The 20,147-nt window shown below is 37.2% G+C and overlaps 1 protein-coding gene across 4 annotated transcripts in view; it reads right to left on the bottom strand.

Annotated features, from left to right (window-relative positions):
• Positions 1-9,407: 9,407 nt before the first annotated feature.
• Positions 9,408-20,147, bottom strand: part of WDPCP (WD repeat containing planar cell polarity effector) — a 399,715-nt gene continuing 388,975 nt past the window's right edge. For 2 of the 4 annotated variants that reach the window (XM_049856218.1, XM_049856220.1), the window contains one exon: positions 9,408-9,649. In XM_049856218.1, the coding sequence (XP_049712175.1) occupies positions 9,599-9,649 (51 nt within the window). In that variant the 3' untranslated portion in view covers positions 9,408-9,598. Of the gene's footprint in view, positions 9,650-10,065; positions 10,563-20,147 lie in introns of those variants that run through there. The other 2 variants (XM_049856217.1, XM_049856219.1) reach the window with 1 other exon arrangement.

Here is a 20,147-nt window from a genome sequence, read left to right as displayed (position 1 = left end):
ACAGCCGTTGACAGACTGTTATAAGATAGTAACGTGTTCCTATCACAGGAAACCATATGGGGCATGCCTGGAAGGGCCAGTTGGAGACCACAACTTTTGAGATCAGGCTGTGTGACAAAATAGGAACAGTCCTGTCAGAAAATGGGTGAAAGGGCAGTTAGCAGGAATTAGAGGATGCTGAGAATTTGAAAGAGATTGTTTTTTGTTTCTTCATTCTGTCATGTTTTTAGTTCTTAATTATTTTGTAAAACTCTGTCTATGAAATGTTTTGTGACTCATTGTCATAATCAAAGAATGTTTGCTTACAAAAGCAGAAATCTGTCAAAAGGCCCAAAGAAAGGATGAATGAAAGGGTTGATATCTTAAAAGGGCATTTCATTTCATTCAGTTACTGGCAGCCTCATAGAAACATCTCTCGGGGCCAGCTGGTTTGTTACAATTCTTTGCATGTCTGCTTCTCTCTTTTCATTCATTATAAACTGAGTTCCCTGCTCACACATTCACTTGCATATGGCCCATCATGACCTTCTCAAAATGATAGCCTCAGACCTAGAATCCGCATGACTTCTGGCTCTTCCTCCCACAGTTATGTGTCCATGTTCTAATTCCAAATCCCCAGTATCTAATTGCTTCAATCATTTGTGGTCTGGGAGTGTGGTTGGGGGTGAAGGGACAGGGTCAAATGGTATAAGGGATTTGCCCCTTCCAACGTTGTAAGCAGGGCGGGAAATTATTGGCACCTTTGGTACATGTCATGAATAATTTTATTTTTATATACAGTGTGACTAATTATAAAGCAAGGGGATCTTTTTAGTCTGACAGTGTCTTTCACTCCACTTGTGAATTATGTGAGCATATCTCTTTTTAAAGTGATAACTTCATAAACTGATTACAAACTGAAAACAGACCGACTTTGACATAAAAAAAAACAGTGATAGCACCCCCTTAAATGAATCTCAAGTATTTAAAATTTCATTTTTTTATTTTACATAAAATTTTATCAAATGAAGAGTTTAATTCCACCCCTTAAAATTAAATATTATGTTATGACATTTTTAAAATAAAGGAGTCCATTTATGCTACATAGATATTAAAACCTAAGATTTTAGGAAAATCACTCTTATTCTATGTACATTCCTAGCATCACTTCCTGTATAATTTTAAAATCTGAAATCCTCTTAGCATGCAGAGTAAATAGATTATGATATACTGAAGGATTAAGCTGCAGTGTTTAGTGTCAGATTAATCCCTTGTATATTTTGGGTTTTTTTTTTTTTTTTTATAGATCATCACTTAAACTGACAAAAATATGGCTGCAATTCAGCAAAAAAGCTCAGTGGATAAGTAACACATTTCATTATTTTATGTAGGATAAATGCTATTCTTCTTGACAGGTTGCTGTATAATTCTCCCAATTAAATTTAAATATATCTAATAAACACACTTTTTTTTTCTTCCCCCAGAATTTCACAGGGATTCATGAAAAAAAGGTTAGGTGGTAAAATAAAACCCAAAATAAGGTGGTGTTTATTAAATACTGTTTGGATTATTCCCACTTCATCGGGGTAGCTCACTGGGTAAGAGTAAGTTCTTTTTAAATAAAAGTTTTCATCTTATTTTAAATATTTACTCATCGTAAAACAAATACAATAAAACTTTTGTGTTTAAAAGTTAATTCTATGAGAACATTAATCCACTTGATTACTAATAACGTTTTTGAACAAGATAAGTAAAACTTATATGGAATAGATGAAGGTTAAAGTGGAGCATGAAAAAGTGGAGCATGAAAAAATGGAGACAGCTATTATGGTATAGGAATTATGGTTTGAAATTAATGCATATTTAAAAAACATTTAAAGGAAATTTAAACAAATTGAAGCATAGATTTTTTTCTAGTAAGTCATATGAAAACAATTTAATGTATTGACTTTAAATATACTTGTTTGAATAAAAAATGTTTAAAAGTAAGACTTTTAATAAACTTTTGCGTACTTATTGTTGTCGAGTTTATTCTGACTCATAGCACCTGTCTTAGTCATCTAGTGCTGCTATAACAGAAATACCACAAGTGGATGGCTTTACCAAACCAAAAACCAAACCCAGTGCAGTCGAGTCGATTCCGACTCATAGCGACCTATGGCTTTAGCAAAGAGAAATTTATTTTCTCACAGTCTAGTAGGCTGGAAGTCCAAATTCAGTGCGTCAGCTCCAGGGGAAGGCTTTCTCTCTCTGTCGACCCTGAAGCAAAGTCCTTGTTATCAGTCTTCCCCTGGACTAGCAGCTTCTCCGTGCAGGACCCCAGGTCCAAAGGACACACTCTGCTCCCAGCACTGCCTTCTTGGTGGAATGACGTCCACAACTCTCTGCTTACTTCCCTTTCCTCTCTTGTGAGATAAGAGGCGGTGTAGGCCACACCCCAGGGAAAATCCCTTTACCTTGGATCAGGGAGGTGACCTGAGCAAGGGTGTTACATCCCACCCTAATCCTCTTTAGCCACAGGCAGAGGTTATGATTTATAAAACATAGGAAAATCACAAAATGGAGGATGACCATACAATACTGGGAATCATGGCCTAACCAAGTTGACACATATTTTTTGGGGGACACAATTCAATCCATGACAGCAACCCTATAGGACAGAATAGAACTGCTGCACAGGGTTTTGAAGGCTGTAATCTTTACAGAAGCAGACTGCACATCTTTCTCCTGCAGAGTGGCTGGTAGGTTTGAACTGCTGACCTTTCAGTTAGCAGGGACGTGCTTAACCTTTGTGCCATCAGGGCTCCACTTTTACATAGAACATGAAAAACACTTATATGTAGCCCATATTAAAGAAATGGTGAGATTATTTAAAAAAAAAAAAAAAAACAGCTTTCTCTGAAAAGTTGAGAATAGGATATTAAAGTTGTTAGCAGACCAAAATTAAAATTTGGATTTTTAAATTAATTTTATTTTAAACTCCATGGCTTTGTTTTTAAAAAAAGCAAATTGGCAGCTATTCAACTAGGATTATATTTCTGGATTATGAAATCAGAGGAATATTCTTAGTAAAAGAATGCTACTTCTAAAAGTCGGTTCTTTTTTGGAACTATTTTAAGGAGACAGCTAATCTGCACAGAGCTCAATGGAATTCAGAGCCTTTGAAATCATATAATAAGGTAAAACTACATACTATATATATTTTTTCAAATAATATAATTTATATAGTTTTAGAATAAAATAATACTTATAAACTTGATAGTCCTAATCTTTACTACCCCCATGTCTGTCAGTTTGTCGTACTGTGGGAGCTTGCATGTTACTGTGATGCTGGAAGCTACGCTACCAGTATTCAGATACCAGCAGGGTCACCCATGGGAGACAGGTTTCAGCTGAGCTTCCAGATTAAGACAGACTAGGAAGAAGGACCTGGCAGTCTACTTCTGAAAAGAATTAGCCAGTGAAAACCTCATGAATAGCAGCGGAACATTGTCTGACATAGTGCTGGAAGATGAGCCCCCCAGGATGGAAGGCATTCAAAAGACGACTGGGGAAGAGCTGCCTCCTCAAATTAGAGTTGACCTTAATGATGTAGATGGAGTCAAGCTTTCAGGACCTTCATTTGCTGACATGTAACCCATTAGCACGACTCAAAATGAGAAGAAACAGCTGCGAACATCCATTAATACTTGGAATGTGCAATGGATGAAGTATGAATATAGGAAAATTGGAAATTGTCAAAAATGAAATGGAACGCATAAACACGGACATCCTAGTCATTAGTAAGCTGAAATGGACTGGTATTGGGCATTTTGAACCTTTTAATCATACGGTCTACTACATCTGTAGAAAGAGATGATGGAAAAGCTCAATATCATCAGTCAGAACAAGGCCAGGGGCTGACTGTGGAACAGACCATCAATTGCTCCTATGCAAGTTCACGTTCAAACTGAAGAAAATTAGAACAAGTCAACGAGAGCCAAAGTATGACCTTAAGTATATCCCACCTGAATTTAGAGACCATCTCAAGAACAGATTTAACACGTTGAATACTAATGACTGAAGACCAGACAGTTTGTGGAATGACATAAAGGACATCATACATGAGGAAAGCAAGAGGTCACTAAAAAGACAGGAAAGAAAGAAAAGACAAAAATGGATGTCAGAAGAGACTCTGAAACTTGCTCTTGAATGTTGAGTAGCTAAGCAAAAGGAAGAAAAGTAAAAGAACCGAACAGAAGATTTCAAAGGGCGGCTTGGGTAGACAAAGTAAAGTATTATAATGACATATGCAAAGAACTGGAGATAGAAAACCAAAAGGGAAGAACATGCTCGGCGTTTCTCGGGCTGGAAGAACTGAAGAAAAAATTCAAGCCTCAAGTTTCAGTAGTGAAGGATTCTATGAGGAAAATATTAAATGAGTCAGGATCCATCAAAAGAAGATTGAAGAAATACACAGAGTCATTATACCATGGTCGACATTCAACCATTTCAAGAGGTGGCATGTGATCAGGAGCCGATGGTACTGAAGGAAGAAGTCCAAGCTGCACTGAAGGCATTGGCGAAAAACAGGGCTCCAGGAACTGATGGAATATCAATTGAGATGTTTCAGGAAACAGATGCACCACTGGAAGTGCTCACTTGTCTATGCCAAGAAATTCAGAAGACAGGTACCTGGCCAACCGACTGGAAGAGATCCATATTTATGCCTATTCCCAAGAAAGGTGATCCAACCAAATGCGGAAATTATCGAACAATATCATTAATACCACATGCAAGCAAAATTTTGCTGAAGATCATTCAAAAGTGCATGCAGCAATGTATCAACAGGGAACTGCCAGGAATTCAGGCTGGACTCAGAAGAGGATGTGGATCCAGGGATACCACTGCTGATGTCAGATGGATGCTGGCTGAAAGCAGACAATACCAGAAGGATGTTTACCTGTGCTTTATTGACTATGCAAAGGCATTCGACTGTGTGGATCATAACAAATTATGGATAATATTGCCAAGAATGGGAATTGCAGAACACTTAATTGTGCTCATGAGGAACCTGTACGTAGATCAAGAGGCAGTTGTTCAAACAGAACGGGATACTGTGTGGTGGTTTAAAGTCAGGAAAGGTGTGTATCAGGATTGTATCCTTTCAGCATACTTATTCAATCTGTGTGCTCAGCAAATAATATGAGAAGCTGGACTGTATGAAGAACAGGGCATCAGGATTGGAGGAAGACTCATTAACATCCTGCATTATGGAGATGACACAACCTTGCTTGCCGAAAGTGAAGAGGACTTAAAGCACTTACTGATAAAGATCAAAGACCACAGCCTTCAGTATGGATTATACCTCAACATAAAACAAAAATCCTCACAACTGGACCAATAAGAAACATCATGATAAATGGAGAAAAGATTGAGGCTGTCAAGGGATTTCATTTTACTTGAATCCACAATCTATACCCATGGAAGCAGCAGTCAAGAAATCAAAAGACACATTGCATTGGGTGAATGTTCTGCAAAGGACCTCTTTAAAGTGTTGAAAAGCAAAGATGTCACCTTGAAGACTAAGGTACACCTGATCGAAGCCATGGTATTTTCAGTCACATCGTATGCATGTGAAAGGTGGACAATGACTGAGGAAGACCAAAGAAGAATTGACACCTTTGAATTGTGATGTTGGTGAAGAATATTGAGTATACCATGAACTGCCAAAAGAAGAAACAAATGTGTCTTGGAAGAAGTACAACTGGAGTGCTCCTTAGAAGCAAGGATGGCAAGACACGTTACCAGGAGGGATCAGTCCCTGGAGAAGTACATTATGCTTGGTAAAGTAGAGGGTCAGGGGAAAAGAGAAAGACCTTCAATGAGATGGATTGACACAGTGGCTGCAACAATGGGCTCAAGCATAACAACGATTGTGAGCATGGCTTAGGACCGGACGGTGTTTCGTTTTGTACATATAGGGTTGGTAGGAGTCGAAACCAACTGAACAGCACTGAACAACAACAACAATCTTTACTAAAGGAGCCCTGGTGGTGCAATGGTTAAGCACTTGGTTGGTAATTGAAAGGTCAGCAGTTTAAACCCACCAGCTGCTCCCTGGAAGAAAAATTATAAATAAGAAGCTGCACTATATGAAGAAGAATGGGATTGGAGGAAGACTCATTAACACCCTGCGTTAAGAATTTACAGCCTTGGAAACCCTATATGGCAGTTTTGCTTTGTCCCATATGGTCACTGTGAGTCGGAATCAGTTCAGTAGCAGTGGGTTTAATCTTTAGTAAGGAGCCTTGGTGGTGCAATGGTTAAGCACTTGGCTGTTAACTGAAAGGCTGGCAGTCTGAAAGTCAACAGTGGCTCTGCAGGAGCAACAACCTAGTGATCTGCTCCCGTAAAGATCACAGCCTAGGAAACCCTGTGGGGCAGTTTTACTCTGTCCTATGTTGTTTTTAGGTGCCGTTGTATTGGTTCTGACTCATAGCAACCCTGTGTACAACAGAACAAAACACTGCCCAGTCCTGCGCCGTGTTTACAATTGTCGCTGTGTTTGAGCCCATTGTTGCAGCCACTATGTCAGTCCATCTTGTTGAGGGTCTTCCTCTTTTTTGCTGACCCTCTGCTTTACCAAGCGTGATGTCCTTCTGGTCCCTCCTGATAACATGTCAGAAGTACATGAGACAAAATCATATAATAAGGTAGAACTACATATTATATATATATTTTCAAATAATATAATTTATATAGTTTTAGAATAAAGCCTATAGGGCCACTATAAGTTGGAATAGACTCGATAACAACAACACAACAATCTTTAGTAACATGCAGATGTTCAATGAGAGCAATATATGATATAATTTTGGTTATTTGGCCTTTCAATAAACCAAAATATTTAGATATTGTCACTAGATATTATTTATTTTAGTAATCATAGTGTTTTAAATAATATGAATTATTATGGAAATTATTTGGGATTTGAGGATTTGGGAGAACAGCTGAAAGAGCTCATGGATCAATTCCTGAAGGAGAAGCTGTGAACCTATCAGTGCTAGGGTAGACGCTACCTAGCTGTTTCTGTCTATACCGTTCTTCTCATTTTAGAGCTGTGGTTGCTGTCATTAGTTGCTTTTAAATTGATTGCAACTCATGGTGGCCCCACGTGTGTAGAGCAGATCTGCTCCATAAGGTTTTTAAGGCTGTGATTTTTCGAAAGCACATTGCTAGGCCTTACTTCCAAGGCACCTTTAGGTGGGCTTAAACCACCAACTTTTTGGTTAGTAGTCCAGCACTTAACCATTTGTGCCACTCGGAATATTTAGAGCTGTGGTAGCCTGTTTATAATCCTCTGTGTTCCAGGACAGCCAGAATATCAATTTATTGGAATGCTTAATTAATAAACATCTCCATATTCACATTTAGAAAACACAGCATTTATAAATCATGATATTATCAAAGATCTCAAACATAACATATACTTACTATTATATAAACTTAGTTTTCTATACATTTGAGTTAATTTTTCTAGAGGCATGTGAAGTGGGGTAAATGGGCAGTTTAATTAATAACTAAGTTTTGTTTGGTTTTCACCTAGATAACTGGCAAACGTTATTATCATCATCATATAGGACAATGTATTTGTATCCATCTTTTATGTTTAATATTTCATTTAAATTTTCACTTTTTAGCACAGACTATAGTCTACTGAGGAACCATCATGGTGCAGTGGTTGAGTGCTCAGCTGCTAACCTGAAGGTCAGAGGTTTGAACCCAGCAGCTGTTCCCGGGGAGAAAGATGTGGCAGTATGCTTCCATAAAGATTAAACCAAAAAAAACTCATTGCTGTCAAGTTGATCCCAACTCATAGTGACCCTACAGGGCAGAGTAGAACTGCCCCATAAAGTTTCCAAGGCTGTAAATCTTTAAGGAAGCAGACTGCCACATCTTTCTCCTGGGGAGAGGCAGAGGGTTCGAACTGCCAACCTTTCAGTTAGCAGCCCAGCGCTTAACTACAGTGCCACAAGGGCTCCTCCATAAAGATTACGGCCTTGGAAATCCTGTGGGGCAGTTCTGCTGTGTCCTGTAGGGTCACTATGAGTTGGAATCAACTCAACCGCAACAGGTTTTGTTTGTTTTTTTAATACTCTGCTGACAGAAGACCTAGAAAGAGTATTGAACTTTTCCACCAGCCTCTCATCTAGTTGCAAAAGATATTGGTCAAATGAAAAAAAAATACTGTAGATCAGGAAATGTGGCCAGGGACAGATTACCCAATAAGCAAGGTATGCACGGGCTTACTTGTGCTTACTTACTCATCTGTAGTGCACAATTTCACCTATTTTTCACCACATCCTGCCCTACAGATGAGTACGTAAACACAAGTAAGCCCACATGTACCTTGCTTACTGGTTAATCCACCTCAGAATGTGGCCGGCACTGTGGGTTAATGACTATGTAGTAGAGTATCTGGACAGAATGTCACCATCTTGACAACAGTTGACAAAACTTAGTTAACTTCTGATTTATCTGTGTGATGAAGAATGGAAATAGTAAAATGAAAATTTGCTGGCAAGTCTGCATCTCTTTTTAGTATGTCTTACATACTATGCATTACTAAAACTTCAGAGTAGTAGCAAATTGAAAACTCTGAGTTTCCTTTTTTGTTATATCTTCTGGTAGAGGTACAAAAAATATAAAAGCTTTCAATCTTATTAACTATATAATTTAATTTCTGTACAGTATTTGAAAAAGATATTATAGACATCTACAATTGTAAAATACTTGCAATCTGCTAGTGAATGTGTTTCAAGAACTGTGAAGGATGAAATTTTGCTGTACTCGCTAACAGTTTCTTAGATGTTGGTAGAGAATATGAGACTCCTGGGTCAGAGACAAAGGACAGTTTATTACTCATGGCAATAGCAGTAGCCAGACTAACAATATTTTTCTTGCATTGATCCCCTAAATCCCATTCCTATGGGGGATGAGAAGAGGGCCAGATGACACCTGGCTACTATATGGGATGTAGGGGAGAGGAACCCTGAACTTATGGAACTTAAATCTTTTATAATGGGCAGAAAGCACGCCTGCTCTTTGCTCCAGAGGGAAACACTATCTCCCTCTGGAGCAAAGACTGTTCTGAGGGGCAGTCAGTGTCTCATAGCAAAATGTACAGGAATTCAAGAGACCCATGGAAAATTGCTTCCCAACATTAGGTCTGGACTGAATTTTTTGCTTAATAAATACTTCATTCATAATGCAAATTGGTAATGTAAACAAGAGTACGAGACGAAATGCTTAAAATACTTGGGAGAACCAAGTTTAAATATACTACTGTTGAAGCACCTAATAATGTACAATTTAACCCATTTCCAAAATTCTGCATTTTTAAAAGTAAGTAGGCTAAGAACTGTTACTTAGGACCACATTCCCATTATGCTTCATGTTTCTGAAACTAGTAAAACTTTTTTTTTTTAAAGCACTCTGAATTTAACAAATGTTAGCTAATTCATATTGTCTTTCTTCTTAATCCATACAGGGAGATTTTAATTTGTATCAGGCCATGAAAAAGTTCAGGGGCGAAAATGCATGTTTCTTTCTGAAGTTAAAAAAGGAAGTTTTTTATTTACACCAAACCAAAGTGAACCATTTTGAGAGAGCCACTATCTCCGATTTCCTGCAAATAAATAATGAGAATAATTAAAATCATGTTCAGAGTAGTTAATTGACCTAAAGTATATCTTTATTATTTTTAATTAAAACATTTATTTTAAAAACAGTGGAACAAAACTACAGGTTAAAATGCACTGTGCATGGTAAAACAAGAAAACTGTATATTTATCTTAGTCGATTATTAAAATTTTGATATAGTGTTCATAAAAATTAATCAAGAGAAACAATATATGAAGCATAAAAAGGCAAAGAAAGGATAGGATGCTAGTCAAAATTTGGAAACAGTTGAAGCCTTTATTTTTAATAATATTTTATTGTGTTTTTGGTGAAAGTTTATACAGCAAATTAGTTCTCATTTAACAATTTCTGTACGAATTGTTCAGTGACATTGGTTACATTTTTCACAATGTGTTAGCATTCTCATTTTTTCCATTCTGATTGTTCTGTTTCCATTAATCAAGTTTCCCTGACCCTCATCACTTTCTCATCTTTGCTTTAGAGTAAATGTTGACCTTTGGTCTCATACAGATAGTTTTTCTAAAGGGTCACAGTACTCACAGGTGATACTGTTTTCCTTTTTTTATGAGCCCATCTGTTAATTTAGCTGAAATGTGACCTCCAGGAGTAGTTTCAGTTCAAAGTTTAAAGGGTATATCAGGGTGACAGTCTTGGGGGTTCCTCTGGTTTCAGCCAGTCCCGTAAGTCTGGACTTCTTAAGAATTTGAGTTTTGTTCTACATTTTTTTCCATCGTATCAGGGTCTGTCTGTCGTATCCCTGATCAGAATGGTTGATAGTGGTAGCCAGGTGCCATCTAGCTTTTCTGGTCTCAGGGTAGATGAGGCCATGATTTGTGTAGCCATTTAGTTCTGCAGACTAGTGTCATCTCTGAGTGTTGGGTTTCCTTCTTTCTCTTTTGCTACAAATGCATAGAGACCAATAGTTGTATCTTAGATGGCCAGTCGCAACCTTTTAAGACCCCAGATGCTATTCACCAAACCAGGATGTGGAACATAAACTTTATGAACTATATTGCTCCCAATTGACTAAGTTGTTCCATGAGACTGTGGTTCAAACAGAGTAAACCAATTCTGCGAGGTGCTTGGTTATGTCTAAGAAGTATCTGTAACAGTGTCCCTGATGTGCTTTATTATATATATGCATTTATATGTAGCACACACATACGTGTATATACATACGCCCGTGCTACACCTGTATATGCACATGTATATACACACATGGACCTACCCATACACATACATACATACATATGTAACCACACACACATTTTCTGGTTGTTCCATCTGAAGGCTTTGCAACAAAAAGTTGCAAAGTTGTCTATTAAACTGTAGGTTATTCATTATTTGATCTGTATGATTTTATAATGCTGTCTGTTCTGAAAGGTCTTATATAGCATATAGGTCTTAATTTTGGTGTTATACTTAGTATACGATAGTGGCTTTTGAGGTAATGGTTCATAACAAAAGATCATGATTCTATAAACCCTTTATAAAAGTTAATGAAGTTGCAAGGAGATACTAACAAGATCCTCATCCATTTCCCATTTCTTATGCTTCCCATCTTTCTTTCACACCTTCCCCCCATCCCGATCAAGCAGAGAAAAATGAAAGATTTTAGAATAAGATTCTGAAATTGGAGGATCTTTGAGGGTAAAACTAAAGATGAGTGATATTATTTGAAAAATAAAACAATACAGTGTGGACATTTTTGAAAGTTTGAAGAGAACCTCTTTAAGAGTTGAAATGGTAAAGGGGAAAGGTAAGGAGAGAAGGGATAATGGTTAGCATTTACGCTAATGTCATAATTGGAGATACTTAAAGCATAGGTGAAAATTATTTTATATTCCTTAAGTTCTATTTACTAAGAGAAGTCTTTTAGAAAGTGATTGTATTTGTACTATTTTAAGTAGCTACATCTCAAATAAAACAGGTATGGGGCTGGAAAGTAAGGAAAACATATATGCATGTGCCTGTGAATCCTGATGTACAGTGATTAAAAAAAAAAGCTGGAAAAACAGGTAACAAGAAGAATGAGTAATACTGCCTGGGGGTTGTGTGTATGTGCTGGCAAGTTCAGGGGTTTTAAGTAGCTTTCAATTTAAAAACAAAACATTATAAGCACTGGCATTTAAAAAAAAATAAGCCCCAACTCTTGGCTTATAAACTATATACCAGAGTCAAGGTTCTACACCAGCAGAATGGTGGTGTAGAATGGAAACCTGGATTTGGCTTTCAGACTTGTTCACTAATGGGCAGAGATCCTAGGTAAATTATTTTGTTTTCCAAATTTCTAGATATAATTGTTGCTGGAAGGCTAGATTTTATATTTATCATGTGATTCAGCCATTTTCTTGATATTCAGTGGTATCTGTTATCTGGGGTTTAATATCTTATGTTTGGAATTACATTTTAAAAAGTGGAAATTATAGAATTAAATTCAGTAAAATTTTGCTGACGATAATTCAATGACAGTTGCAGTAGTACATCGCCAGGGAATTGCCAGAAATTCAAACTGGACTCAGAAGTGGACGTGGAATGAGGGATATAGTTGCTGATGTCAGATGGATCTTGGCTGAAAGCAGGGACTATCAGAAAGATGTTTACTTGTGTTTTATTGACTATGCAAGGGCATTCAACTGTATGGATCATAACAAATTATGGATAACACTGCAAAGAATGGGAATTGCGGAACACTTAATTGTACTCATGAGGAACCTGTACATAGACCAAGAGAAAAGGGGATACTGAGTGGCTTAAAATTGGGAAAGGTGTGCATCAGCGTTGTGTCCTTTCACTGTACTTTGTATGTTGAGCAGATAATCCAAGAAGCTGGGCTATATGAAGAACAACAGGGCATCAGGATTGGAGGAAGACTCATTAACAACCTGCAATGTGCAGATGACAGTCTTCCTTGCTGAAAGTGAAGAGGACTTGAAGCACTTACTGATGAAGATCAAAGACTACAGCCTTCAGTATGGATTACACCTCAACATAAAGAAAACAAAAATCCTCACAACTGGACCAATAAGCCACATCATGATAAATGGAGAAAATATTGAAGTTGTCAAGTATTTCATTTTACTTGGATCCACAATCAATGCTTATGGAAGCATCTATCAGGATGTCAAGTGACATGTTGCGTTGGGCAAATCTTCAGCAAAAGACCTCTTTAGAGTGTTGAAAAGCAAAGATGTCACTGTCAGAACTAAGGTATGCCTGACTGAAGCCATGGTATTTTTAGTCACCTCGTGTGCATGCGAAAGCTGGACAATGAGTAAGGAAGACCGAGGAATTGATGCCTTTGAATTATGGTGTTGGCAAAGAATATTTAATATACCATGGAGTGCCAGAAAAGTGAACAAATCTGTCTTGGAAGAAGTACAGCCAGAATGTCCCTTAGAAGTGAGGAGGGACCAGTCCCTGGAGAAGGACATCGTGCATCGTAACGTAGAGGGTCATTGAAAAAGAGGAGGACCCTCAGTTAGATGGGTTGACATAGTGGCTGTAACAGTGGGCTCAAACATAATAACAATTGTGAGGATGGTGTAGGACTGGGCAGTGTTTTTTTCTGTTGTACATGGGGTTGCTGTGAGTTGGAACCAACTCTATGCCACCTACCTACAACAACATGAAACTCAATTTCTCAAGGATCTCCCAGGATTTTTTTTTTCCAATCTTTTCTTTGAAGAACTTCCTTTTAAATGCACCTATTTTTCAAAGACTTCTTCAGGGCTTTTCCAAGTTTCTATGGTAGCTTGCCTTATGTTTAATAATCTTGACTTGTCACTGTTTACCTTGGGGGATATTTTGAAGATTAATGGGATGACATGTTTTGTACACTTAGTTATTTAATCATTATGAAAATCATATTCACTGAATAAAATTTGGAAAACAGAAAAGTATAAAAATTTACTCACAGTCCCATCAGCCATACAAAACTATGGTGTAACACATTGGTGTATTTGCGTCAGTCTTTTTTTTTCCAATATATACCTTTTATTTATTTATTTTTTTAACACAGCTGTAATCATATTACATATACAATTCTGTCTTTGTGTTTCACTTAAACACTTTCAATGCTCCCACAAAGTCTTTGATTTTAATGATTGAATTTTATTCCATCAAATATAATTTTACTTAATCATCCTTTTTTACGTTATATATTATTTTCAATTTCTTCTCTTTTATAAGTAACTCTCTGATGGACATGCTTAGGTAGAAAACTTTCTCTGTATTTAGGATTATTTTCTTGGTGTAAAGCACAGAAATAGAATTATGCAGCTTCAGGCCTCTGAATAAACACTGTCTAAACACTGTCAGATTGGTAGTTTTGCTATTAGTGGTGATTAACTTTTGAAGGCGATATTTTAAAAATAAAATACATTATGGATAAACGTCTTTGAATAGATGAGTTTTGACTTGAAATAACTTTTTTGGGGAGGGCAGGGTGAGCAGTGGTAGGGCATCACTTGTTTTGTTTCTTTCCTAGTTTGGGAGGAGGTGATTTTGTTTGGTAATAGGAAGTTGTGGTTCCAAGAGAGGCCGATTTTCATTATGTGTTGAAATTGTGCTCACCCTTGGCTGAATGAAGCTACATGTTAATTCCTGTAGTAATTTACAGCGACAAAAGAATTTTCCTTGGTTCTTCATTTGATTTCTACAGATGGCTGAGTACATTTTCTGAGCCACACCCTATTGCTGTTACCTAATGTTGGGTGATACCAGGTCACTTACCTTTAAATGTACACAGACTTTCGTAAGCAGTATATGCAGACAAGTTAGGTTTGCTTTGCTACAAACTGGATTTTGACCTTTTGCTGACTTAAAACAGACTTTTTTTTTTAAATTGTGCTTTAGGTGAAAGTTTGTAGCGCAAATTAGTTTTTCATTCAGAAATTTATACACAAATTGTTTTGTGATATTGGTTGCAAACCCTGCAATGTGTCAGCACTCTCCCCCTTTCCACTCCAGGTTACCTGTATCCATTTGTCCAATTTTCCTGTCTCTTCCTGCCTTCTCAGCTTTGCTTTTGCGCAGGTGTTGCCCATTTGGTCTCGTATACTTGATGAACTAAGAAGCACGTTCCTCACATGTGTTATTGTTTATGTCATAGGCCTATCTAATCCTTGGCTTAAAGGAGGGCTTTGAGTGGTTTCATTTCTGAGTTAGCTTGGGATCTGGGGCCTGTAATCGTGGGGGTTCCTCCAGTCTCTGTCAGACCAGTAAGTCTGGTCTTTTTTTGTGAATTTGAATTTTTTTCCATTTTTCTCCTGCTTTGTCCGGGACTCTCTATTGTGATCCCTGTGAGAGCGGTAGGTGGTGGTAGCTGGGCAGCATCTAGTTCTTCTGGACTCAGGCTGGTAGAGCTTGTGGTTCATGTGTTCCATTAGTCCTTCAGACTGATATTTTCCTGTGTCTTTGGTTTTCTTCATTCTCATTTGCTCCAGATGGGATGGGACCAATAGATGTATCTTAGATGGCTGCTCGAAAACTTTTAAGACCCTACATGCTACTCACCAAAGTAGCATGTAGAACATTTTCTTTATGAACTATGTTATGGTACTTGACCTATATGTCCTCTGAGACCATTGTCCCCAGCCCTCAGCCCTAGTGACTTGGTTCCTCAAGGTGTTTGGATGTGTTTATGAAGCTTCTATGAATTTGCCTTGGTCAAGTTGTGCTGACTTCCCGTATATTGTGTGTTGTCTTCCCTTTCATCAGTGATGTAGCGAACATGGGTGTGCATGTATCTATTCATGTGACGGCTCTTATTTCTCTAGGATTTATTCCTAGGAGTGGGATTGCTGGATTGTGTAGTATTTCTATTTCTAGATTTTTAAGGAGGGGCCATATCATTTTCCATAGTGGTTGTAACATTTTACATTCCCACCAGCAGTGCATAAAAGTTCCAGTCACCCCTGCAATCTCTCCAACGTTTGTTATTTTGTTTTTATGATTTGTACCAGTAACGGCAGACTGAGATGGTATCTCATTGCAGTTTTGATTTGTATTTCTCTAATGGCTAATGATTGCGAGCATTTCCTCATGTGTCTGTTAGCTGCCTGAATGTCTTCTTTGGTAAAGCTTCTGTTCATATCGTTTGCCCATTTTTTAATTGGATTATTGTCTTTTTGTTGCTGAGGTATTGAAGTATCTTATACATTTTAGAGATTAGGCCCTTGTTGGATTTGTCTTAGTCAAAATTTTTTTCCAAGTCTGTAGGTTCTCTTTTTACTCTTTCGGTGGTCTTTTAATGAGCTTAAGTGTTTAATTTTTAGGAGCTCTCACTTACCTAGTTTATCTTCTGATGTTTGTGCATTGTTAATTATGGTTTGCATTGTATTTATGCCATGTATTAGGGCCCCTAGCATTGTCCCTATTTTTTCTTCCATGATCTTTATCATTTTAGGTTTTATATTTAGGTCTTTGATCCATTTAGAGTTAATTTTTGTGTATGGTGTAAAGCGTGGGTCCTGCTTCATTTTTTTACAGATGGAAAATAAAATTTTGCCAGCACCATTTGTGAAAAAGACTATCTTTTCCCCATTTAATGGACTTTGGTCTTTTGCCAAAGATCAGCTGACCATGGGTGGATGGATTTATGTCTGGATTCTCAATTCTGTCCCATTGGCCTATGTTTCTGTTGTTGTACCAGAAACAGGCTGTTTTGACTACTGTGGCTGTATAGTAGGTTCTGAGACCAGGTAGTGTGAGGCCTCCTACTTTGTACTTTTTCTTCAGTAATGCTTTATTTATTCAGGGCCTCTTTCCTATCCATATAAAGTTGGTGATTAGGTTTTCTAACTCGTTAAAGAATGCTATTGGTATTTGAATTGAGATTGCGTTATACTTGTAGAATGCTTTGGGTAGAACTGACATTTTCACAATGTTGAGTCTTCCTATCCATGAACGTAATGTATTTTTCCATTAATGTAGGTTTCTTGCAGTAGTATTTCGTAGTTTGCTTTGTATAGGTCTTTTACATCCCTGGTTAGATTTATTCCTAAGTATTTTATCTTTTTAGAGGATGTTATAAATGGTATTGTTTTCCTGATTTCCTTTTCGAAGTTCTCTTTGGTGTATACAAATCCAGCTGATTTGTTGTTGTTGTTGATCTTGTATCCTGCTATTTTGCTAAATCTTTCTATTAGTTCCAGCAGTTGCTTGTGGAATCTTTGGGGCTCTCTATGTATAGTATCGTATCATCTGTGAATAGGGATAGTTTTACTTCTTCCTTTCCAATTTTGATGTCCTTTGTTTCTTTTTCTTTAGTCAGTGATTTCTTGAGCTATAAAAAGAATACCATAAAGAAAAAGTGGTATATTCTTATCTTTAATGTAGTTAAATTTCTCTTTATCCACCATAAAGATAGGAAAGAGACAGGCAACAAACTGGGAGAAGCTATTTGTAACACTGACAAAGGATTAGTATCCAGAACCTATAAAGAACTCCTACAAATCCGTGAGAAAAAGGGAAAAAACCCAATAGAAAAATGTGTGAAAGACAGGCATTTCAAGGAAGAAGAAACACAAATGACCAAAAACTACATGAAAAGATATTCAACTTCATTATTAATCAGGCAAATGCAAATTAAACCTGAACTAGAGACTGTTTCATAGCAACAAAAAATGGCAATAATTTAAAATAATTAAAAAACTACAGTAAAAAAATTTGGCAAGATTGTGGTGCATGGAATCTCTTATACTTGGCTGGTGGGGATATAAATTGGTAAAATTACTTTGAAAAAAAATTGGACTTATTTTTTAAAATTAAAGGTGTACATCACCAGTGATCAGAGATTTCCTTCCTAAGTGTATACCCTAGGGATATGTGGGAAAATGGTCAAAGCGGCATTGTTTGCAATAGTAATCATGAAATAATCTAAATATGCATTACAGTAGAGTGGATGAATAAATTAGGGTATTCATTCAGTGCAATAGTGCATACCTTTGAAAATGAATAAGCTTACACCTACACACATCAGCACTGATGAACTCCAAAAACATAATATTAAGTGATAAAAGCAAGTAACAAGAATAATACACTGTTTCCAGTTATATAAAGTTCAAAAAGATAAAATTAAACATTGTTATTTAGGGATAATAGCCACATATGGGAAAACCATGAAGAAAAGCAAGGGAATGATTAACACAAAACTTATGACTTTGAGAGTTAGGTGGAACAGGAGGAATACAGTTGGGAAGGTCACCCAGGAGACTTCAAAGGTACTGGTATTGTTGATAATTATCTGTGGATGGTATTTGGTTATAGGTGATTTTCTTTTTTTTTTTTTCCTGTCTTTACAAATTTATATATATATATATATGTGGCTTTCAGGGAAACAGTGTTATGTAGGGATTTCTATAGAGCAGTGCCTCCCAGTGGGGGGTAATTTTGCCACCTCCCTCCTCACTCTGCCAAGGAGACAGTTGACAATGTCTAGAGACATTTTTTGGTTGTCACGACTGGGTGGTTACTACTAACATCTAGTGGGTAGAAACCAGGGATGCTGCTAAATTAATCCTACAATGCACAGGCCAGCCCTCCACAACAAAACGTTACCTGGCTAAAATGTTAATAGTGCCAAGGCTGAAAGACTATGCTCTTGAGCCAGACTGTTTAGGTTTGAATTCCAGCTTTACACTTTAGAAGCTGTGTGACTATAGGGAAGTTACTTAATCTCTGTGTCTCAGTTTCCATGTTGATAAAATAGGGTTAATAGGGGTATCCACCTTATAGGCCTGTTGTGAAAATGAACTTAATTAAACATTTAAAGAGTCAGCCATATAATAAGCACTTGATAAATGTTAGCAATAATTATTTTTTTATAATTAGGGGAAGAAAATTATACAAAGACACATAGAAAAATTCCTACTTAAGAATGTATGAAAATTTTGAATGAGAAATACCTTTGCAAGCAATAATGACAGGCTGTGTTAATCTGCATCTTATCTGTACTTAATAAGAATTCCTGAATAAGAAACTAGAGTGCTGAACATAAAGGGTGTGTGAGTGAGTTAGTGTTAATCTGAATTTAATCTATAGTAATAGCTGAACTCAAAAACTATGGCAATTAGGTTAAGATACCCATTCTATACTTAGTTCGTAACCTAATGTTTCTCCTGTACTGTATAAAACCCCACAAAGATCCTTTGTTGTTCTTGTTGTTAGGTGCTGTTGAGTTGGTTCCAACTCACAGTGACCCTGTGTACTACAGAACAAAACAGTGCCCAGTCCTGCACCATGCTCACAATCATTGTTATGCTTGAGCCCATTGTTGCAGCACTGTCAGGCCGTCTTGTTGAGGGTCTTCCTCTTTTTCAGCGACCCTTTATTTTACCAAGCATGATGTCCTTCTCCAGGGAGTGATCCCTCCTGACAACATGTCTAAAGTATGTAAGGTGCAGTCTCGCCATCCTTGCTTCTAAGGAACATTCTGGTTGTACTTCTTCCAAGAGATATTTGTTCATTCTTCTGGCAGTCCATGTTATATTCAGTATTCTTTGCCAACACCACAATTCAGAGGTGTCAGTTTTTCCTCAGTCTTCCTTATTCATGGTCCAGCTTTTGCATGCATATGATGTGATTGAAAATACCATGGCTTGGATCAGGCACACTTAAGTCTTCAAGGTGACATCTTTGCTTTTCAACACTTTAAAGAGGTGTTTTGCAGCAGATTTGCCCAACGCAATGCGTCTTTTGGTTTCTTGACTGCTTGCTTCCATGGGTGTTGACTGTGGATCCAAGTAAAATGAAATCCTTGACAACTTCAATCTTTTCTCCATTTAACATGATGTTGCTTATTGGTCCAGTTGTGAGGATTTTTGTTTTATGTTGAGGTGTAATCCATACTGAAGGCTGTGGTATTCGATGTCTTCACTTTCAGCAAGGAAGGTTGTGTCATCTGCATAGGCCAAGTTGTTAATGAATCTTCCTCCAATCCTGATGCCCTATTCTTCTTCATACCTTTCCAGACTTTAAACCACACAGTATCACCTTGTTTGTTTGAACAACTGCCTCTTGATCTATGTACAGGTTCCTCATGAGCACAATTAAGTGTTCTGGAATTCTCATTATACAGAGATCCTTAGGAAGTAAATTTCTTTTTTTAATTTTTAAAAATGTAATTGTGGTAAAATATGTATAAAATAAAATTTTCCATTTTCACCCTTTTAAGTGTATAATCCAGTGGCATTAACTACATTCACAGTGTTGTGCAACTATAACCACTATGTATGTCCAATACTTTTTCATCACCCCAAACAGACACTCTGTACCTCTTAAGCAATAACTGTACCTTCTCCTCTCTCCCCAGCACCTGGTAACCTATAATCTACTTTATGTATTTGCCTAGTCTAGACACTTCATGTAAATGGAATCATACAATATTTGTCCTTTTGTGTCTGACTTATTTCACTAAGCATTATGTTTTCAGGGTGCGTCCATGTTGTAGCATGCATCAAAACTTCATTTCCTTTTATTAA

The sequence above is a fragment of the Elephas maximus genome, chromosome 17 (assembly GCF_024166365.1).
Source record: "Elephas maximus indicus isolate mEleMax1 chromosome 17, mEleMax1 primary haplotype, whole genome shotgun sequence".
In the NCBI taxonomy this organism is placed as follows: domain Eukaryota; kingdom Metazoa; phylum Chordata; class Mammalia; order Proboscidea; family Elephantidae; genus Elephas; species Elephas maximus.
The sequence above is the reverse complement of the archived record's forward strand: the minus strand, read 5'-3'. Positions and strand labels throughout refer to the sequence as shown.